The sequence below is a fragment of the Panthera leo genome, chromosome A2 (genome assembly GCF_018350215.1).
Source record: "Panthera leo isolate Ple1 chromosome A2, P.leo_Ple1_pat1.1, whole genome shotgun sequence".
Lineage (NCBI taxonomy): Eukaryota > Metazoa > Chordata > Mammalia > Carnivora > Felidae > Panthera > Panthera leo.
The window spans coordinates 18,675,210-18,698,575 of NC_056680.1; the positions used below are offsets into that span (position 1 = coordinate 18,675,210).

At 48.8% G+C, this 23,366-nt stretch overlaps 1 protein-coding gene and 1 pseudogene across 2 annotated transcripts; one reads left to right on the forward strand and one right to left on the reverse strand.

The window, feature by feature from the left end:
- Nucleotides 1–712: 712 nt before the first annotated feature.
- On the reverse strand, nt 713–22,807 carry LOC122214357 (TRAF interacting protein). 2 transcript variants are annotated; one of them, XM_042929401.1, is made up of 15 exons: nt 22,607–22,807; nt 15,792–15,849; nt 15,189–15,272; nt 12,927–12,966; nt 12,210–12,337; nt 10,893–10,987; nt 10,288–10,401; nt 9,216–9,303; nt 8,504–8,593; nt 8,018–8,106; nt 4,002–4,157; nt 2,098–2,146; nt 1,670–1,819; nt 1,503–1,553; nt 713–1,292 (listed from the first exon to the last, which is right to left on the reverse strand). In XM_042929401.1, exons 1-15 carry the CDS (start codon nt 22,702–22,704, stop codon nt 1,173–1,175), a joined length of 1,410 nt encoding a protein of 469 aa, XP_042785335.1. In that variant the 5' UTR covers nt 22,705–22,807; the 3' UTR covers nt 713–1,172. The 2 variants fall into 2 exon arrangements, with proteins under 2 accessions (XP_042785335.1, XP_042785336.1); XM_042929402.1 differs by having other exon boundaries at nt 10,893–10,984; nt 22,607–22,788.
- On the forward strand, nt 20,811–21,043 carry LOC122214359 (annotated as a pseudogene).
- Nucleotides 22,808–23,366: the final 559 nt, after the last annotated feature.

Consider the following 23,366-nt stretch of genomic DNA (forward strand, 5'->3'; position numbering starts at 1 on the left):
GTAATTTGCCTAAGATCACTCAGCTGATAAGGAGCGCTATTGGTCAGCCGCTGGCTGCACCCTTAACTTGGTGCTGCACTTCCCCTCACCAAACCTCCTTGGTTCAAGGCAGCAGCAAAGGGGTCCAGATCCCATAACCAAGAGCATTACTTCCTCCCTGTGAGGCTCACTCCTCCAGATGTCCCGGGGGCAGCTGGGCATGCTCAGCCTGAAGCATGAGGGCACTCACCCTCATTCTCTGTGCCAGGCCCATGGTGGGCCCTGCAGAGGCAGATGAACTCCCATGCAGTAGTCAGAGAGGGAAGTTTAGGAGGCCTCACCCAAGCTAGAGGTCAAGAAAGGAAGTCTTCTAGGAGAAAGTGCTCTTGAAGTTAAGACCCAAAGGTCGCTGATTATTTGTCTTGCTTGCTGTGAGTCCCCTGTATGGCTATACCTGTTTACCCATTTGCTTTCCTGCCTATGGCATTTGGGTGTGCCTAGGCTAGAGGCTGTGAACAAAACTGCAGTGATAGCATTCCTGCTGGAGTCTCCCTGTGTCCTATGAGGGGACACATGCCTAAGGATAGGATTTCTCAGTGTGAGCCGAGGTGAAGGTCCCACTTTACAAACTTATGCGAAATGGTTTTCTAAAGTGTTGGTGCAAATTTACACTCCCAGAGCCAGGAAGAAAGTATTCTATCTTTTTTATTTTACATAGAAATCTTCCCCCCTATCCTCTCCCACCACCATCCCCTCGCTCCCCACCCTGCTTGGCTCCGGCCATGCCTAGCAGCAAGTCAGAAGCTGGCAGAAGCATGGGGCAGGCTGAAATTGCCTGAGAAGCCTCAAGCACTTTGGTCCATACAGTCAACAAAAGACCTGGAGAACCAGAAGCAGCCCGGCTACATCTGGCTATAAACAAGAGCCTTTAACAGACAGCAGGTCCTGCTGGTCTCACATCGGTAACCACATGTAGGCCCAGTACGGTAGACCCAGTATGGTGGGGGTGGGCAGGACAAGTTCAGGAAAAGCACAGTTCCTGGGCCTCACCCTCATCCCCATCTTTTCGTCTACCCTTGCCCTCAGGGCTGGTCCCGGAGGAGGGGCCGTGCCCCCAAAACCTCCTGCTGAGCCAGTCCTGGCCTATAAGTTGGAGGCATATATCTGGCCACTGATCAGACTCACTGTTCTCACTACCACAAGAAGGTGTCCAGTTTGGCCTGGGAGGGAGGGAGCACTGTCCTTGCCTTGACTCTCTGCTTAGCCTTGGGCTTGGGCTTAACAGGCAGTGGGCGGATCATAGTTGTGTCAGTCTGAAGAAGATGTCAAGGAAGAGGCCTAAAGAAGAGACTGAATGCAGGGCAGCAAAGGCTCAGACTTGGAGGGGGGAAGCTCTGCTATACTGAGCGAGGTCAGGCTCTGCACACCTGAGGCTGCAGCCACTGCCAGGCTAGGGTCTGAGGGTACAGTTGAGGGATGGTGTGGGTAGCTCAGCTCAGCCCAGTGCTACAGAACAAGGATACAGGTTGGATGAATTTTGTCCGACCTCCAAGACCATCGAAGCCAGTCCTTACCTAAAACGGAAGGAAGAAGTGAGTGGGCCAGGTTAAGAAGCTAGGAAGCTGGCCCCCACTGTCCCCCTCCCCCCCGAGAGGGCTGGCATTTGCCACTTGTGGGAAGCCATACTCACGGCATCTGTGCTGCGACGGGGCTCTGCTTTGGCCCTCTTGGGCTGTTTCTGGCCTAGGACAGCATTCCGGATGAAGACAGGAAAGGCACTAGCCAGCTCCTCATCTGGCTCTCCCATACAGCGCTGGCCGCCCAGCGAGAGCTGGGACTCCTGGGGTGGGGGAGTTCCCAAAGGCAGACTTGACGAGAGAGATGGCAGCAAAGGAGGGGGCGGGTAGGGGTGGTGGAGCAGGACCAGGATCTCTGATGCTTCACCAGGAGGCAGATAGGATAATGAATAGAGTTCCCAGGGTGGCTCCATAGTGTCTTAGCCCCAGGCCAGGAGTCAGAGGCCTCTGGCAACACCCTGCCCTTTCAGAAGTCCCGCTTTACACTCAGTTCTGGCAAGGGTTGGATGGTGACTGCCTGACTTCTTCAGGGAAACCTTACCTGCCTGGGGTCATTGGGCATCTTCTTGGGGATGTCCTGAACAGGAGAGCTGTGAGAGCAAGACACCAAGACAAGAGGCAGGTGAGCAAGATACAGGGCCTGGCGAGCCAGGCTCAGCACATGGCCCTTGGGGAACCACCATGTGGCATTGCTGCTGTAATGGCTGTGCTGGGCAAGGCACCTCAGTGAGCCCCACCCCAAGTGCAGGTCTGTGAACAGCTGTCAGTCACAGCTGCCAGAGTGGAGGAGGAATGGGAAGTTGGACCATTTTTCAATTTTGTGGCTTCCACTCGGGGCCAAGCCAATTCCAATCCTCCCCAAGGCCTCAAGTGCCTATGTCCTGGGTTCTATGTGTGGCTGGAGGCCCAGCTGATTCACCAACCACAGGGGGAAAGCCAGTCATGTCCTGATATAGGCAGAGGGCACCTCGTGATCTCAGACTTAGCCTTGTCTGCCCAGAGAGGGGCTACCATCTCCACAATACCCTCAGTAGATAGTCTATCAAGTACTCTCACAACACAGGGCTAGGCCATCTTCTTAGGTAATCTGTGCAGGCACAGTCTGGGGCATAATGAATTATGGCCCCAAGCCCCGGCCCTTCACTCATAGCTCCAGAGCTAGACACAGTGTTTCCACCCAATCCCCGGGGACACTAACAGCTGAATACCCTCTCCTGATATTTTCCCAGGGCGGGTAGCAGGAGGGTGACCTAAAGGCTGACCCTGTGGTTTCTCATAGCCATGAGGACAAGGGCAGGGTCAGTCTTGTCAACTCTGGATCCCTTCATTCCTGTCCCTATAGCCTGTGGTGAGGCTACATGAAAGCCATGGGAAGATTCTCCACTTGCTGCAAGTTTGGCTCTGGGGAGGCTGATCCAAGGGGGAAGCATCCTGGACTCCCTCACACTCACTGCAGGCCCTCAAGATGATAAAAATGTCTCTAAAAGGCCTGGCAGTCTGCAGGCCCCAGGTGTCCACTTTCACCCTTTACAGCTAGAGAAAAGACAACATGAAGAAGCCAGGGTGTGCAGCAGGCACTAACAGGCCCTGTGACTACAGGCCACATGCCCAAGGCTTGCTTCCCACTGCTACCAGGCCTGGCCCTGTACAGCACAGGTACCTCCACCCCTGAGGGTGGGGAGAGGTGAAGAGCTCAGCTGGCTCTCCCTTTTGCTCTCTCCCTGGGCCTCTTCCATTTTCACTGCTTAACACCTCAATTTCTTTCTCTCATGTCCAAAGGTTTTGATTAGGAGGAAACCGCTCAGCCCTTGACCCCCTCACCTGAGTAGCATATACCTACACGTACGTAGGGGAGTAGTTCTTGTCTTCCTGATGAACTATACTCGCCCTGTGTGGCCAAGGAGACAACCTCCCCATTCCCAGTCCCACTGGGTCCCTTGTGCAGGTCCTGCCCATCCCACTACAGCTCCCCACAGCTTCTCAAGCCTGCCCCTGTGGGCTACCCCTTTAGATGATGGGGCCCTGGGCACCATGATCTGAGATGGTCCTCAAGCATGAGCCCAAGAGGCACACAATGGAAGAAGAACTTCAGAGTCCCTGGCTCAGGACTCTGGTGGGCAGGCATTCAAGATATGGGGAGTACACATATACCCCAACACCATCAACCTAGACCTGCCCCTCCTGGGACCCCTGTGTTCTCTCCAACTCACATCCCAACACCTTTGCTTGAAGGGTGATAGTGATGACTGAAAGAAGCGAGAAGGGCTTTGCCCACAGTGAGTACTCAGGAAAGGGAAGAAGAGGTGGCTAGAACCAAAGTAATAGTCAACCCCAGGTGACCCTCACTGCCCTGTCAGCCACTCAGAGCAACTATGGCAGGGCCTACAGAGACCTCTTGGTCATCCTGCCTCCAGGCTGTGGACATGGCCAGGCACTACCACTTACTGTGCTATCTCTTGGCAGAGCTTCTTGGCACGGCCCTGCTGGATGCTGGCAGGCTGGGCTGGAGGGGTGTCCACATCAAAGGTGGCATTGAGGTCAATATCATCACCGAAGGCTGGTCGGCGAAGCTTCAGGTTCAGCATTTCCAAAGGGGCTGGGCTATAAGCAGAGATGGCCTGGTTACTCTGGACCACCGCGGCAGTTCAGAAGGACGACAGTCCCTGCAGCATCAGAGATGGCTTGGTTCCAGGGGTCTGGAGCCCACACATGGCCCAGGGCCACCTTGCAAGGAAGCCTGAATCTCTACAGAAAAAAAACCACTTGGCTTAGTGCTTCACACCATAGTGGGACCAGTGAAAGTCTTCAAGACATGGAAGGAAGCAAGCAAAACCACACACAAAACCCAAGTGTACAAACAAAAGGTTACTGCCTTTTGACCAAACAACCTCATCTCTCAGAATGCAGTGCAAGGGGCCAGAGATGTGACCACAGATTGATGTAGATGGCACATAGCCCAATATTGGAAATGGTCAAAATGACTCTTCTAGGGAGCTGGCACTTTCATAGCTTGACTATGATACAGATATTATACTAGTGTTTCTGGAAAGTAAACTAAGTAACATGGGGAAATGCTCATATGTTGCATTTATAAAGTAATATGAGGGGTACCTGTGTGGTTCAGTTTGTTGAACATCCAACTCTTGATTTTGGCTCAAGTCATGATCCTAGGGTATGGGATCGAGTCCCATGTCAGGCTCTGTGCTGAGCGTGGAGCCTGCTTAAGAGTCAGTCTCTCTCTCTCTCTCTCTCTCTCTCTCTCTCTCTCCCTCCCTCCCTCCCTCTGCTGCTCTCCCCAACTTGTGCACTCTCTCTAAAAAAAAAAAATAATAGTAATAAAATAATAAAAAGTAATATAGAACTCTGGGGCACCTGGGTGGCTCAGTCAGTTAAGTGTTAAGTGACTCGTGGTGTTGGCTCAGGTCATGGTCTCACAGTTCATGAGTTCGAACCCAACATCAGGCTCTGTGCTGACAGTGTGGAACCTACGTGGGATTCTGTCTCTCCCCTTCTCTCTCTCTGCCCCTCCTGCGCTTGCTCTATAAATAAATAAACTTTAAAAAAAGAGAGAGAGAGGGGCGCCTGGATGGCTCAGTTCGTTGAGCGTCTGACTTCGGCTCAGGTCATGATCTCACAGCTCTGTGAGTTCGAGCCCCCAAAGGGCTCTGTGTTAACGGCTTGGAGACTGGAGCCTGCTTCAGATTCTGTGTCTCCCTCTTTCTCTGCCCCTAACCCACTCACGTTCTGTCTCTGTCTCTCTCAAAAATAAATAAACATGAAAACAAATTAAAAAAAAATAAAATAAAAAAGAGAGAGAAAGAAAAAAAGAAAATTGCAGCCAATAGGATTTTTCTAGCCCATCCAGGCCTGGTGGCGTTTCTGTGGTCAGAAAACTCTGGGGAATGGCAGGACAGCCCCAAGAACATCCCTATTTCCTTCCCTTAGGAAGGAACCTTTTCAGGGCTGCCCAAAGCCCTACGCCCATCGCTCAAGGACAAGGAGATGCACTGTGAGGGTATTAGTCACTGGCCAGGAGCCCAATGGGGCATGCAGATTGGAGAAAAGGGAATTACCTACACTGATTTGGATGCGTAAGCAATGTGGGAAGATTAGACTCTCTCTTCCTTTCCCTGGCCAGGTCCCTGAATGCTCTACCCTCTCTTGCCTGCAAGTGAAAACAAAGGTTGCACAAATGCACCTCAAACCAACGCCATGCCGGTTGTTTTGCTTCCCCCACTGGGATCCACAGCATAAAGCAGCAGCCAGGAGCACTCATGACAACGTTTTTGTAGTATCTGTTATTCTGCCAATATCTACCAACCCCAGCAAGTCCTCTGCCACTATCTACCACCCCAGAGGGTCAATAAACCTCATCACACCCTGCTCTCCGCAGCCATGCTACAACCCCCTGCCAGCCCGAGCTGCATGCCCTGGTGGCTCCTGTGTGCCTCATTCCTGAGCCAGGGCTCACCCCTCACTGAAGCTTCTAGATACAAATGGCACAAGCGCCATTTTTCTTGTCATGGGATTTGGCCAGTCGTAGTATGTGGTCAGGGGGGTTTGGGGCTTAGCCATCTAAGCCCCCAGCTTGCCTATCCCACCAGAACACAAGCTCCAAGAGAACCGAGAGGGCCAGACATGCAGCATGCACTCAGTAAGAACCTGTTATAGAAGTTTAGGCCTCACTCCAGCCTGGAGTGGTAAAGAAAGTAAGCAAAAGCAAGTATGCAAAGCCTCTGGGAGCCTGGAGGCGTGCCTCACTGTGGATGCTGGATACAGAGGACAAGCATGTGGAAACACCCTGAGGACCATCAAATGGGAAGTGTAGGGAGCACCGTGGAGCTTGTAGATAGCAGCCTTGATAGATAGCCTTGAGCAGCAAAAGAATTTTTACTTCCTGCTGAGAAAGCTTAAATTCTAAATGTTTGAACACATGAGATGGTCTTTGAGACTATCAGCTCCCTAACTGTCAAGCTTCTGACAGGGCCCTTGTGCTACCTGGGGGTCCAAGCTGGCATGGCCAATGGGCTCTGAGGGTGGAGTGCAGAGGAAGGACCAGACACACAGGCTAGTTCATCAAAATCAGCCACACACTGGACTTCACAGTCAGTCATGTGCCCATCACATCCCCACAGCCATTTCTCAGTCCAACCCAAGCTGGGGTGGGCAGGCAGCTCTGGCTCCATAAAGAGACATGGAAGGTCTGAGGTAAGAAAGAAAGCAAAGGTTGAAGAACTAAAGGTCCAATGAGAATGAGAAGCTGGCTTGTTGGCACTCACTCCTCCGTGCAGATGCTACGGTGTAGGGAAAACATGGTGCATGTAAGGAGGCTGGTGGTGAGGGACACAGATTAAGATGTGGCTCCCAGTCTACTCATAGCTGGGTGTGTATGTATTGAGTGGTCCAGGCTCTGGCAAGACTCTAGAGCACCTCTGTGGCCCATGGCACCTGACACAACATCTAAATAAATACTACCTGTGCAGAGGAGGATGAGCTTACTCCTGCTGAGGAGGCTAGGGAAGGCTCTGCAGGGCAACTGACCCATCAGTGTGGACAGGAGCTGACATACAGAAAGGCCCAGAAATGGGAAGGCAAGGGATATTCTGCTTGGTTTGACAGTATTATTTGGCTGAAGCCAAATATCTACTATAGCTCCCAGGCTGGCTGTAAGAGTGCGTTGGCATAGTGCAAGAAGGTCTGGGAGTGTTTGGTGGGGGAGGAATGATGTGATACCCAGGGGCTGATAAGCTGGGCAGACAAGAGGAGCAGGAAGATGGGTCACAATCCTTACGTGGGGGTGGTGGTAAGGGGTAAGATCAGGAAGTACCCCGGAGGTTAAATGGGCAGACTCCAGCAACTCATCAGATATGGGGAAGGAGCATAATGATTTTCCAAAGGACATTGAAAAGTGGCTCAAATACAAGGCTGGGTCGCTGGGTTACATGCTTTCTGTCTGGGCCATCAGCTGGGCAACTAGGTAGGACTTCCCTGATGCTCTCACCTAGTTGGCTTCTGTGAAACACCCAGAGAGGAATGGGCAGCCAGTCCTGGCAGGGACACCCATCCCCCTGCCTCTTGGCTCCCTCTGCTGGAAGCTTTAATGCACACATTCCTGAGACCATAGGGGAATTATTTTGGTGACTGGTTTTGTGTTTGTTTCAGAATCTGGGGTGAACAGATGCATTCAGTAAGCATTCCATAAACAGGATTCCTGAAGACAATCCATGCTCCTTCCCCTTCCCTGCCCATCCCTAGGTCCCCTATGGCCTACCCTGGCCTCTCGTTAGACCCCAGAACTTGCCTCAAAGCTGTTTTCCCACCAAATCTTGGCTGTGTCCCAGGGCAGGAGGCCCACAGCCTACAGGCCCACATGGACCACCCACCCGACCAAAGCCAGGAGTAGTGAAGACCCTTACCAAAGAGTTCTTCCAGCTTATGACCACCCCAGAAGGTCAACAAACCTCTCTAAAACCAGGCGGTTGACAGTCTCACTGTCCACTGGTGGCAGGTTCAGGGTTTCCTGCAGCATCGTTAGCTTTTTTTTCAGGCTCTTGGGAAAGGAAAGAGAAGAGTGTGAAAGGGAGGCTGAGGCAGCAAGACTGGAGAGACTGCCAAGGACATGAGCAACATGCATCCTGGGAACAGACCAAGATCTGAACCCCAACATCAGGCTCAAGAGGCCAGGAATACCCAGCCTCAGAACCCCTCTCTGGGGAAGCCTCCCCTCTGGTGACCCTGGGGACATAGGTACAGGACAGGTGCTGTCTGTCCCCTACTGAGAAGGCCCAGGCTCCAAATCAGGGTCAAAGTGCATATCCTGACCCACTCTGACCCAGGAAGATAAAGGGAACCCACAACCACTGCCACTGACTGGGGCACAGGTTCCCAGGCTCTTGGAGCACACACAAAATACTCCTCATTCCCGTCTGGCCAGGGATGTCACTTACCGTGATTTCCTTGTCAGCACTCTGTAAGTCCTTCTGCGCTGACCTCAGCTCCAACCTTGTCTGGTCTAGTTCAGAGTAGACTGTCTGCAACTGTAAGAAAGTGTAGAGAGTAAAGGACAAGCCAACAGGTGGCCCTGTGCTCTGCCTCCACCTGCTGCTACCTAGTGCACACTCGTAGGAGCCCAGGGTCCAGAAGAGTCTGAGGACACAAGGAGAGACCCTGGCCTTGTGGGGCAGGGCTTTAATCCATCAATGTCCATCTGGAGCTGCCCCAGGAACAAGGGCTTCGTTCTATGCCCAATAGTCCATGGATGCACGGGGCCCAGAAATAAAACAGCTGTGCTGACTGAACCAGGTTCCAAGTAGGTTCCTCCTACTTTGGGCCTGGTACAAAAATAGGCCTCGGACACTGGCACCTTAGGGATCTGTGCTCTCCAGCCAGCTAAGAGGTGCCTAGGAACCAGGAAGAATAGAGGGGAGTGTAACCGTGCGCATACTGGGGGAGAGCCCTGTGTGAGCTGCCAGCCTTGGTGGGCCAGCCACAGAGCCAGAGCCAGAGCCCAGTAAGGCCAGTAACCAGTCTCTGTGAGTCACCCAATAGCCCCATGGAGTCCATTGTGCCATCCAGCCCCATGGCTTTGCTCAGGAGACAGGAACGAGCATGACAAAAGGACAGCCACCTCTCCCCTCATCTTCTGTTCCCCACTGTTACCTTGCTTTTGGAAGAAAATAAGTCCTTCTTCAGTTTGTCAGCCAGCTCCCCTGAGGCCTTCCGTGCCTCTTTTAGATTCTCATACTCTCTACAAGGGGGCCAGGAAAAGAGATGTCAGAATAGGACATGCTGCTGGTCAGAATGAGCCACAGCACCAAGCAAACACAAAGCCCAGGCTGTCCCCTAGGCCGGTTCTCATTCCTACTCTGACACCTGAGCGCAACAGGGTAATGTTTTGGGGGGTCCTGCAAGGAGAGCTGGGGAGTCTCTATCCCCTGCCTGTCGTTCAGGCACCGGTGATTTGAGAGGATGCACAGCAAGCCCTGCCCTCGTTAAGGTCTCACAAAGAGGCTCCCTACCTCATCTGGGTCTCACAGGAGATATCTGGGATCCCATGCCTGTCAGCCAAGTTGTCCCTTTCCCCCAGTCTCACCTCCATGATAGTGGAGAATCTGAGCCAAATTTCTGATGCAAATCAGGCAGAGTCAGCAAATGCTGATGGGAAATAGGCTCCATTTATCATCATGGGGTTTATATAGCTCAGAGAGTGGTGCCGACCCTCTTAGAAATAACACTTATAGGGGCGCCTGGGTGGCTCAGTTGGTTAGGCGTCCGACTTCGGCTCAGGTCATGATCTCGCGGTCCGTGGGTTCGAGCCCCGCGTCGGGCTCTGTGCTGACCGCTCAGAGCCTGGAGCCTGTTTCGGATTCTGTGTCCCCCTCTCTCTCTGACCCTCCCCCGTTCATGCTCTGTCTCTCTCTGTCTCAAAAATAAATAAACGTTAAGAAAATAAATAAAGAAAAAGAAATAACATTTATAATTCACACTCATTCTTTCAATAGCCCTATGAGGCAAATTATTACTATCTCCATTCAGGAAGCTGTGGGTCAGAGGCTAAGAGACTGGCTCCTGGCCACATTGTGAGAGGTGGGGTCAAGGTGCAAACTGAGGCAGCATAGCTCCTGAGCTTGCCCCTTAACTCTGCCTGCTCTGCTTTGCAAGAGATGGAGAGCAGACAGATTGGGTGCCGTGGCTTAGCTCCTGGGCTGGGTCAGAGGGGCAGAGTACACACTTCTTGAGGGACACGCAGTACACAGCCAGCTGCTCCACCGCTGACTGTCCCACACCCATGTCTCGGATCATCTCCTCCACCTCGGGCCGCTGGCTCTGGAGTAGGAGCTCAATCCTGAAAAACACCCAGCCCACGGCATTTAAAATCTGGAGGTTGATGGGTAGGTACCCAGTACAGCTCTGCTTCCCTTTGCTGCTGTTGCTATGGTAACAGGCTGAGCTGCCAGCATGCTCTAGCAGGCGGGTCTATCCAAAGAAAGGCCCCACAGCAGAGCTGAACACAGCTGTAGGGATGCTGCTGGGGAAGAATGGGTGCTGACAGCTCCTCAAGGTCAGGAATCCGTAGAGAAAGGTTTTTGGAGCAAAAAACCTGCCAGGTTGTCAGGCCACAGGCAACAGAACAGGGAGGAGTGAGGCAAGGGCCCCCATGGGAAGCAGAGGTCAAGCAAGGAGACCTGTGCCCATACCCAGCTGGCCTGAGCCCCATGTGACCTATGGAGAGATTTGAACCACAGAGGTGACCCAATCCCCCTGTAGTCCTGAGAGTTGTGCCACCTGGGAGCCACAGGAGCAAGGGCAGAGGGCAGTCCCTAGCTCCAAGCTCACCTCTCCATGGTCTTCATCTTGGTCCTGAGCCGGCGGGCCTCCTCCTGTGCTTGTTTGGTTTCATCCTGCTGCTGCTCCAAGTACTTCATCTGCTTCTGAAGAGCACACACATCCATACATACCTGTTGCTTGGACAATCCCAGGGACGATGGCTAAAGTCATCAGGAGAACTGTCTCCTTTTCAAAATGCTGATAACCATGTGTCCCCAGCCCCCAGGGAGGAAGGCGCCTGGGCCCCTCTGTTTGTGCTTTTTCTGCTATGAGGACTTAGGCCAACTGTTTCCTTACCTCTCTGCTTGCTTCCTCCTGAGATATATTATCACAGGCACAGCCCACTGCCACCATCTACAGGCCCATTGTGGGCTGCCAAGGTCCTGTGACTTAAGGGCTTATGGTGCATGTCGTATAGGAAGGTGAAGAAACAGATCCAGGCCTCGCTATCCACCATCTAGACCCACGGACAGTTACCAGGATAGAAGAGCCGAGACAGAGGCAGCTGGCCAGGCTGTCCTCAGCACAAACCACTCCATCTCTGACCTGGGAATGCCATCAAAGACTCCTGCTGTGCAGCTAGGTACTGATTCACTCCTTCCCTCCCACTGGCCAGGCCATGTGATCCAGCCCAGCCACCAAGCAGGAACAGAGACAACGAACACCTGGGGCCCTATCTGTTCACAAAGATGGCTCCCTTTCCCTTACAAATGGCATCCAGCAAGGACTGCTCCTTCCTACGAGGCCAGCATATCAATTGTGGGTTCAGATCAATCACCTCATGCCCCTTAGAGAGCAAGAGGCTCACCAACCCAGGCTGATACAAAATTCATCTGGGTCTAGAGCTGCTTGCTCTGCAGGCTTTGATCTGCCTGGTCAGCTCAGCACAGCCGACTTCAAAGGGCCCCTGCTCCTCCCTGGGATGCTGTTTGATCTGGCTCCAGAGAGCATCCCAGCCAAGGACTAGAGTGCTAATGGAAGGTTCTTTGGTCTGGCTTCATCAGTGGAGTACAAACCACTTTTGGAAACAAGGTCCAGCCTCACCTAGGTCTTGGCTGAGCAGCCCCTCCAAGAAGCCCTGGGAAGTCCTCACCTGTCCGAACTACCTAGTACAAAATCCAGAAGTGTAGCCAATATGGCTCTTTGTTTATAGGCTGGATGGGCACAATATGGGAGGCCTGGGGGAAAAGGGATTTGCCTCCATTTTACAACTGTATAAATGAAGGTAATGACAAAGGCAGAACCAGAAGATAAGCCCAGAGTGGTGAGCTCAGGACCAGGCTATATCTCCCAACCAACTTGTGCCCACAGAACCTGGGGACCAACCTTGAGGGTGGAGCATAGCATTTCGGCCTTGTCTAAAGCCTTCTGCAGAGATTCCACAGTGGCGTTGCGCTCTTCCAAGGTGTCCCGCAGAGTGTCGATGATGACCTGGCTATCCCTTTTCTCCTTCTCTGGAGTGGGGGGTGGGGGAGGGGAAGGCCCATTCACCCATCAGCATAAGAACCTTAGACCTTAGGTTCCAGCCCCCCACCCCAGAGCCAAGTAAGGAAAAGTCTCAGGTCAGCAATTGGGTGGCCCGCTTCTCTCTCTGGCATGCACCAAACCAGGGAAGCTGAGCCAGAGTTTCTTCATTCAGGGGATGAGACCCTCTTTCTGCTGCTTGGAACTACTTGAGTAAAGATTTCACTGCTCCCCACTCCCATGGGTAGAGTTAATTCATCATCTCAGAACTCAATCAGGTTTCCAGCCAAACCCTCTCCTACAAATACTCTGTCCCATTAGGTAGCTCCCTCCCGGCCTGGGTCCTGGGCAGGAAGCCTCAGACAAAAAGAAGAAGCTCACCTAATCTAGGTGGACAGCTTTAGGCACCTCCTTTTCCTTTCCTTTCCTGCCAATCACAAGACCTGGCAAAACTCTTGGAAATACAAAGCAGGGAGAGCCCCTAGCTTCACCAGAACTGGAGGCCTTCCTCCCAAGGATCTCTCCCTTCAGGACCTGGGTCAGGGACTTCCCAGGGCCACCTATCTCCTACTAACTCACCTTTCTGGGAAAGCTGGGCTCTGATATTATCCAGTTCATTCTGTAAGGCAATAGCCACAATAAGCAATAGAAAGGCATCATAGCTGGCTTCCACACAGCACCCCAAAAGGCATGCAGGGAGATCCAGGAAGGGACAATGAGGTCTGTAGGTCCAGGGAGGCACAGACCCTGCTGTATGTCACAGCCAAGCTAAGCCAACAGTGTAGAGATATATCTTGCTTTATCTCTGTACTTTTCTGAAAAGTAGGTGAGGTGGAGAAAAATAATCTCGGGTAGAAGACCCTGGGACAGGGAGAGAGGCAGAAGAGGGGCAAGAGAAGTGAAGTTGGACCTGTGTGATCAGTCTCACAGCAAAGGATTCCATCATTTCCTTGGCCCTGTGTTGGCCTGGCCCTTCCCCTCTCCAGGCTTTAGCTGCACTCACCAGGGACACAGAGTTGGGATGCCCAGGGACCTTGGGTCATCACTCCTTCCCTCCACCCTTGCTTCACAATCTACTTCTCTTCAAGCTCTAAGCTGGCTCTGTATACCATGAATCTCCCAACCCTAATAAGGTAGGTGAGCTGGGACAACTTTGTATCTCTGGATGAAACCTCACATGTGCTAGGCTCTAACCAGACTATTCTGAGGGTCAAATGAACCTCTCAAAGCCTGTGCATAAGTTACACAGCCACTACCGTAGAACCACTGGGAGGCTGGGGCAGAACTGAGCCCAGACTCCATTCAGGAATTTAAAGCACTCAACACCCCCATAGGCAAGAGAAGTACCTACTGCATAAGCAGGAAAACCAGGCTCTGCAGAACTGAAAGGCTTGGCCAAGGGTTCAGGATGGTAGCTGGATGGAATCCAGGCAAATCTTCCTCCAGATCACCTTTCCCGGGTCAATACAAGACTCAGAATTTTACATGTGACCAATACTAAAGCCCAGCCCCAGTGGGTGGATAAGCCCCCTAGTGTCAAAATCCCCACCCAGGACTCTGGGGCAAAAGCTTTTGGTAGCTGGACTGGTCACTGTGGGAAGAACATCCTAGAGTGCAAGTGGTGGGTAGAGAAGGGCATGCACGGGCTGCAGAGGACAGACACCAACCCAAAGCTCCCCCAAGTCCCCTGGCTTTTTTTTTTTTTTTTTTTTTTTTATACCTGGCAGGGTACCTTCCAAGCCCATGCTCCAAACTACTCAAGACATTGCCTCTCCCTCTCCTAGATCTGGCTTTGAAAGCCAGAAAGAAACGAAGCTGCCTTTGTTGTCTTTATCGCAGGGAGGATGCGGCTTAAAACCAGGAGCAGTTACCATGACAATGAACATGTTGGCTTTAAGCACAAAGCTCTACCTTCTTGAAGCAGTAAGGCAAGTTAACCCTCAGAGTCCAGGTTCATTGTGAACCCCAATCCCACTTTCTTGAGAGATTTCTACTAATCTAGCCCTCTGGTACACAAAGAAAGCTAAATCTTGGACTTGGGGGAATACGTGTAGGAGGGAATCCACCCATTCTCCCCAGCAGTGTGGGTTTCTACCCTGGCTCACATCCTGATTCCAGGGGTTCTGCCCTCTATTCCTGATCTGGGAAAGACTCAGTCACCTGGATATACACCAAGCTTTCTCACAGTTTTGAGGCACAGCCATGTTTGTGAATAGTGGGTCCACACATCTTCTCTGTGTGGACTAGAAGAGTTTTCTAATCTGTCCAAGCAGCAAAGTGGGCTAGGAAGGATGGCTGTAGAACCTCTGCAAGGTGAGAGAAACTCAGGACAGATATTTTGGCCTTTGTTGGGAATTACTCTAAAATCCCAAAGGGAAGGTTCACAGTCAAGAGGCTCCCTTCCTTCAGGGGCGCCTGGGTGGCTCAATTGGTTAAGTGTCTGACTTCGGCTCAGGTCATGATCTCACAGTTTGTGAGTTCAAGCCCTGCGTCAGGCTCTGTGCTAACAGCTCAGAGCCTAGATCTTGCTTCAGATGCTGTGTCTCCACTCTCTGCCCTTCTCCACTCACTCTCTGTCTCGCAAAAATGAATAAACGTTAAAAAAAATACTTTTTTTTTTTTTTAAAGAAAACAGGCTTCCTTCTTCCCTAACAGTGTATTTCTCTAATGACTGGGTCTTATCATCACTTCTCCTCTGCTCTCCTCCCCTCTGCCTTGAAACCTCTACAAAATCTCCCTCCAGACTCCATCGTGACACTCTAGGTACCCACCCTGGGTGCGAGCAGAAAGTAAATTCTCAAGGGGCTTGGAGTTCAGTAGAATGACATAAATCCCAGGTACCTTTAAGAATTCTGCATCTAAGACACTCTCCTCCTCTTGGGCAAGGTCAAAGAAGAGCTTATTGATAATGGTTCTTTTGCCAACCTGGATGGAAGGACAAGATAGAGTGTGAGTATATAGCTGGGTCACGTGCAAGGACAGGGATATACATGCAACCTAACGTGCAGCCAGGCCTATTCTCAGGCCCAACTTTTCACAACACTTCCCTTGGAATCAGATGAACTCTGTAACCGTATAGTTTCCCTAAGCTGGTGCCACCACTTTGGTGGTTACTAAAGTCATGTCACCACAAACCCATGTGGTAACTACTCAAAAGATACCCCAGCTCTAAGTGCTTTGAGGAAATGGGGAAAGGTAGAGAAGGAGGCCAGATTTACCTAGGTGAAGACTAGCCCAGGCAATAAGTCCACCTGCTAGCTACTCATAGGCATAAGCAGGCCTCCTGAGCCACTCAAAAGCACAAGTAAGGTTTGATCAGCCTCAAACCATGAAGGTCCAAAAAGGGCAAAGATATTGCTCAGTTTCAGAGATCTTTCCTTATTTCTGCTTCCTGGCAAGTAAAAGATATCTTCAGCTGAAGTGTTTTCACCCCACCACCCTCACCTGGATTCGGCACTGTGGGCAGGTCCGACTTGGTGCTGTCTCAAACCACTGAATTAGGCTGGAATGAGAAGCAGAAAAGCAGACTGGTGAGCCTTTGCTTGGGTAGAGACACATAGAGCAGGTAGCCACCCCAACCATAGCAGGGTCTGACTTGTTCTTTCTTGACCCAGAGCCTGCCCACATAGGAGGGCGGTTACCACAGGGGGTACAGCACATCCCATAAGGCCTGACTGGGACAAGCACTCTGGGACGAGTCCTTTTTTTTTGGCCCTGTTGGTGTGGCCCTCCTTACCCCTCAGCTGCTCTTTTGTCAACATTCTAGGCTTGGACTAAAGAGCAGCAGTCAAAGCACAGGATCCCTCAGAGATAGGGATTTTAATAACACACCCACTTTAAGCTAGAATTCCCAAGGGCTACACTTTCAGAGTAAGGGTAAACTAGAAGTAAATGCAAGTAGTGGTAAAAGTAAAATACTGTCCAGCTTTGCATCATCTATCTGAGTGGTCCAACAAAACCTCAAGCCTTAAACTTTAATTAGTCTCCTACTAGTAGACTCTCCCACCAGGGAACAGGGAGAAACAGAGGTCTTTCTGTTTCTGGGATACCATCATCCCAGGCCTCAAAGTTTTTCTATAAATAATTTTTCATAGGGGTGTCTGGGTGGCTCAGTTGGTTGAGCATCTGACTCTTGACTTCGGCTCAGGTCATGATCCCAGGGTCATGGGATCGAGCCCCACGTCAGGTTCCATGCTGAATGTGGAGCCCGCTTAAGATTCTCTCTCTCTGCCCCTCTCCCCTGCTCATTCACTCTCTCTTAAAAAAAAAAAATTCATATGCTATGTACAAGATATAATCAAAGCTAGCCATGCGCAATGGAATACTATACGGCAACGAGAAAGAATGAGTCTACAACTAAGAACAATATTACAGATGAATCACATATACACAACATTGAAGAAGACAAACCAGATACAAAAAAGGTATACTGCATATGACTCCATTTACATAAAGTAAATGCTTTAGTTTTCTCAAAGTAAAGTCATACAAGGAAAAGAGCATTACAAGTGCAAACCAGAACATATCCAGCAAGACTTCAGATATGGGAATTGTCATATACAACATAACACATTATACTAAAGAAATAAAAATCAAAACTGAAAATATCATTAGAGGGGTACCTGTCTGGCTCAGTCAGTAGAGCATGTGATTCTTGATCTTAGGGTTGTGAGTTAGAGCCCCATGTTGGGGGTAGAGTTTACTTTAAAAAAGGAAAAAAAGGGGGTGCCTTGGTGGCTTGATCAGTTAAGCATCCAACTTTGGCTCAGGGCATGATCTCACGGTTCGTGAGTTTGAGCCCCACGTTAGGCTCTGTGCTTACAGCTCAGAGCCTGGAGCCTGCTTCAGATTCTGTGTTTCCCTCTCTCTCTGCCCCTCCCCTGCTTGCTCTCTCTCTGTCTCTCAAAAATAAATAAACATTAAGAAAATTAAAAAAAGAAAAAAACAGGGCACCTGGCTTAGTTGGTTAAGTGCCTGACTATTGATTTCAGCTCAGGTCATGATCTCACAGTTCATGGGTTTGAGCCCCACATTGGGCTCTTCGCTGACAGTGTGGAGCCTGTTTGGGATTCTCCCTCTCCTCCTCTCTTTCTGCCCCTCTCCCATTTATACATGCTCTCTCTCTCTGTCCCAAGAATAAATAAATAAATTAAAAATCAATCAATCAATCAATCTATCAGTGGGAAACAAAGAAAATATCAGTAGAGAACTACAAAATAAAAGGTGACATGGCAGAATTTAATAAGAACCAAAGAAATTCTAAAACAAAAAAGTGGCCAAAATCAATAATTAAATGGATCAGTTTAATGGCAGTTTAGGCATAGTTGAAGAATTAGTAAAACAAAAAGATAGGTTAGAGAAAACATTGAGAATTAAAAAGATGGAAAAATGGGGGTGCCAAGCTGGTTCAGTCGGTAGAGTGTGCAACTCTTGATCCCAGGGTCATGAGTTCAAGCTCCATGTTGAGCATGGAGCCTCAAGATAGAAAAATATATAAGAGATTATAAAAGATATAGAAGATACTGTGAGAAGATCTAGCATACATATAAGGAGCTTCAAAAAGAAAGTATTAGGTAGAATTATGCCTTTTCCCCAAGAAGTCTATGTCCTAATTTCTCAAACCTGTGAATATGTTACCACACATGACAAGAGTAATTTTGCAGATGTGATTAAGGATCTTGAGATGGGGAGATTATCCAGGTGTGCCCCCATGTAATCACAAGAGTCCTTAAGTTAAGTGTCAGAGTCATACAGAGAGATTTGAAGATGTAACCCTGCTGGCTTTGAAGATGGGGAGAACAGGGCTATAAGCCAAGAAAGGTATATTCCCACAATGACTATAACCCAGTAAACCCATTTTGAACTTCTGACCCCTGGAACTACAACATAATAAATTTGTGCTGTTTTAGACCACTAAGTTAGTAGTAATTTGTTATAACAGAAATAAGAAACTAATATGAAAAGAAAAGAGATAATAGGATAGAGGCAATACATGAAGATAATAATAATGGCTGACAACTTTCCAAAATTGAAGAAACCATTCCATAAATTAAAGAAATATAATGAATCCCAAGCAGGATAAGTAAAAATGGTAACAAAAAGAGAGCTGAAGTGGCTATGTTACTGTAAGGCAAAATAGACTTTATATCAAAAAAAGTTACACAGGTCACGATCTCACGCTTTGTGGGTTCGAGCCCCGAATTGAGATCTGTGCTCACAGCTCAGAGCCTGGAGCCTGTTTCAGATTCTGCGTCTCCCTCTCTCTCTGCCCCTTCCCGACTTGCGCTCTGTCTCCCTCTGTCTCAAAAATGAATAAACATTAAAAACAATTTTTTTTAAGTTACAAAAAACAAAAACAAAAATAAATTAATTAATTAAAAGGGGCACTGGGTGGCTCAGCTCGTTACGCCTCCAACTCTTGATTGCAGCTCCAGTCATGATATCACGGTTCGTGAGACAGAGCCCCGTGTTGGTCTCGGTACTGGCAGTGCAGAGCCTGCTTGGGATTCTCTCTCTCCCACTCTCTCTGCCCTCCCTTCTCAAAATAAATGATCTCTCTTTCCCCCTGCCTCTGCCCTTCTCCCCTGCTCCCATATTCATTCTCTCTGTCTCTCTCTCTCTTTCAAAAATAAATAAATAAATAAATAATAAACATATATGAACCTAACAACAAAGACCAAAAATATAAGAAAGAAAACTGGACAGAATTAAAGAGAACAATAGACAGTTCTACAATAAAACTTGGGGAGGTCAATACCCCACACCTTTACTAATGGGTAGGACAATCAGATAATCAATAAGGAAATAGAGGACTTAGACAACACTATAAACCAACTAGATCCAACAGACAAATACTCCACCCAATAATAGCAGAATACACATTTTTCTCAAGTGCACATGAAATATTTCTCCAGGATAGACCATATGTTGGGTCATAAAACAAGTATTAATAAATTTTAAAAGGTTGAAATTACACAAAGTATCTTTTCTGATCACAACGGAACAAAACTGAAAATAAGTAACAGGAAAAAAAATGGAAAATTCACAAAATATGTGGAAGTTAAACAACACACTATTAAACAACCAATGGGTCAAAGAAGAAACCACAGGGAAATCAGAAAATACCTTGAGATGAATGAAAATGAAAACAACATACCAAAATTTATAGAATACAGTGAAAGCATACTAAGAGGGAAGAGATAGCTGTAAACACACACACTAAACAAAACAAAACAAAAACAAACAAACAAAAAACACACCCATTAGGATAACTATTATGAAAAACAAAACAAAAACAGAAAATAACAAGAGTTGACCAGGATGTGGAGAAATAGGGCCCTTGTGCATTGTTGGTGGGAATGTAAAATGGTGCAGTTGATGTGGAAAACAGTAAAGCAGTTTCTCAAAAAATTAAACACAGAATTACCATTTGATCCAGCCATTCCACCTCTGGGTTTAGCCCAAAATAAACGAAAGCAGGGACTCGAACAGATAATTCTACACTAATTCATAGTAGCATTACTCATACTAGCCAAAACATGTAAACAACCCAAGGACCATTAACAGATGAGGAGAAAAACAAAATGTGGTATTTCCATACAATTGAATATTATTTGGTCATAAAAGGAATGAAATTCTGATGCCTGCTACAACATGGATTAACCTTAAAGACATTATGCTTGGTGAAGTAACCAAAACTCAAAAGAACAAATATTGTATGATTCCACTTATATGAGGTACCTAGAATAGGAAAATTCAAGGAAACAGTGTAAAGGGGCACTTGGGTGGCTCAGTTGGTTAAGCTTCTGACCTGATATCAATTCAGGTCATGATCTCATGGTTCATAAGATGGAGCCCCACATGGGGCTCTGTGCTGACAGTATAGAGCCTGCTTGGGATTCTTGCTCGCTTGCTCTCTCTCTCTCTCTCTCTCTCTCTGCCCTCCCCCACTTGCTCTCTCTATCCCTAAATAAATAAATAAACTAAAAAAAAAAAAAAAAAAAGAGACAAAGGGTGAAATAGAAGTTTCCAGGAGCTGTGGGGAGCAGGGAATGGAGAATTGTTGTTTAATTGGTACAGTGTTTCTGTTTGGAATGATGGGAAAGTTCTGGAAATAGAAAGTGGTAATGGTTACACAGCATTGTGAATGTATTTAATATCAGTGAACTGTACGCTTAAAAATGGTTAAAATGGGGCGCCTGGGTGGCGCAGTCGGTTAAGCGTCCGACTTCAGCCAGGTCACGATCTCGCGGTCCGTGAGTTCGAGCCCCGCGTCAGGCTCTGGGCTGATGGCTCGGAGCCTGGAGCCTGTTTCCGATTCTGTGTCTCCCTCTCTCTCTGCCCCTCCCGCGTTCATGCTCTGTCTTTCTCTGTCCCAAAAATAAATAAAAAATGTTGAAAAAAAAATTAAAAAAAAAAAATGGTTAAAATGGAAGGCATCTTTGAGCTTACCAATTAAACATCATGAGCAAAGCTCACCCTCCCAAATTAAAAAAAGAATTATGGACAAGAAGTTATCATTGAAATTAAATGGTGGCAGATATGTCCAAGGAATGCTGCAGGGATTTGATCCCTATAAGAATCTTGTGATAGATAAATGTGTGCAGATGATAACTAGCAGGCAACAGAACAATACTGGAATGGTGGTAATAGGAGGGAACAGTATAATCATATTAGAAGTCTTGGAACGAGTATAAACAAAGGCTGTGTTCACCAGAGAAATCAACTGCTTCCACTTGTCCCCTCTCCAAAGGGTCCATTTTACTATAATAGAAAAACTGGGTCATGTACATTTTCATATTGAAATTCTTTGTTAAATACACTTTTGCGATAGTCAAAAACAGTTGACATGGCAAATCTTATGTGATGTATAATTTAACACAATAAAAAAAAAAAGGTTTTACAATAGCCAAGGTATGGAAGCAACCCAAGTGTCCACTGATAGATACACAAAGAAGGCGTAGCACACCTGTGCACACGTGCGCATGCACACACACGTGCACAGGCGCACACACTGGAATGTTACTCAGCCATAGAAAAGAATGAGATCTTGCCATCGGTGACAACATGGATGGACCTAGAGGGTATTATGCTAAATGAAATAAGTCAGAGATTTCACTTTTATGTGGAATCTAAAAAACAAAACAAACAAAAAACCAGACTCTTAAATACAAGGAACAAACTGGTGGTTGCCAGAGGTAAGGTGGGCGGGGGGATGGGTGAAATAAAGGGAATTAAGAGGTACAAATTTCCAGTCATAAGATAAATAAGTCATGGAAAAGTACAACATAGGAAATATGCTCAGTAATAACTGTTGTATGGTGAAATATGGTTACTACGATTATCGTGGTAAGCATCAAGTAATGTATACAACTATTGGATCCAAATGTTGTACACCCGAAACTAATATAATATAGTATGTCAATTATATTTCAATTTTTAAATAGGAGTTCTGAATCAGCCAGTTCACAGCTGCTGGGGGAATCTTTCCTCACCAGCTGTACATTCAACAGAACGGTCCTATAGGGACAGCAGGACTTGACCAGGGAGCACCTCCTTGCCCTTCCATGTTAACTTGGGTTACCTGGCATCAATGAATACTCTGGGGTGTCTGACCAAGGAGATGACTCTGGATAGAATCATCCCAAACCATCAAGCAAACCATAACAAATCGGATAGCCAGAGGCCTACCAGGTTATCTCAAACAAATAAAAGGGCTCATTAATTTGGCAAAAGTTGGGCACCTAGGTTACTCAGTCAGTGAAGTGTCCCACTCTTGATTTCCGCTCAGGTCATGACCTCACGGTTCAGGAGATAAAGCCCAGCACCCAGCTCTGTGCTGACAGCGTATAGTCGGCTTGGGATTCTCTCTCTACTACCCCTCTCCTGCTTGCTTTCTCTCTCTCAAAATAAATATATAAAAAATTTTTTAATCTTTTTTTTTTTTTTTAATAAAAAAACAGCAAAAATTCACCCCCGACCAGACTAATAGTTTTGAGGTCACATCACCTTGCAAGCTGACCAAGAAATCCTCTACTCTATCCGCACTGAGCCAACTCTGTTACCCTGGACTCAGCTCAGTTGTTACCTCCTCTGGGAAGCCTGCCCTGACCTGCCTCTGCCCAGGTGGGGAATCTACCTTGGGGCTCCATCTAGTTCCGTCTTAATCACCTGTTTGGGCTCCGCCCAGAGACCCGACACCCCACAGTACTGTAGCCATACTAGGCCGAGCGCCCAGCCCCGACACAGCAGTCACTCACCACTGTAGGTGGAAGGTATGGCCGCAGTGGATGGCGGCCACATCTCGGGAGTGGTCGAAGAAGTCGGAGCAGATGGTGCACAGCGCACGGATAGGCATGATGATTGGTCCTAAGGGGGTCAGGCAGCCAAGGAAACCTCGACGGGTCCAGCTTTGCGACCGCGCCCCCACCCCCGTCCCCGCCTCTCCGCAGGCTTCAAATTTGGCTCCACTGCGGGACTTCCGGGAGTGGACCGGAAGTGGTGGCAGCAACGTAGAGGCGGAGCCTGGAGGCTGGGTCCCGATTGGACGAACCATAGGGGGCAGGGCTTAACGGCCGTAGAGAATCCTGGGGCTGAGCGCGAACCTGGGCCTGTCAGCGGTAACTATCTAGTGGTTCCCGTAAGGATTTGGCAGGTAGCGGCAGCAGCCACGCCGCCAGCCGTTCCCCTTTCTGGAGGAAGACACGGCATTATGCTCCTAAGCCAGATCTGGTGCCAGGAGCGCCGGGCACGGCGCTATTCTCTCAGGGCAGCCTTCTCTGCATTTCGGGAGTGTGGAGAAGACCGAAGCTGTAGGGGAATGGGACGATGGAGAGCAGTCCCCTGGGTTCTGGGCAGTGCTCAGCCGTACACCGGAAGCATGTAGTTCCCGCCCTCTCAGCCCTCAGCTCTGAGTGATCTTAGAAAGATCGACACAGGTCTAACCACTCAGGACACCCTAAGCTCACTCTTGGCTTTATTCAAGCAAGTCATGATGATCCCTCAGTTTGGAGGTGGCAA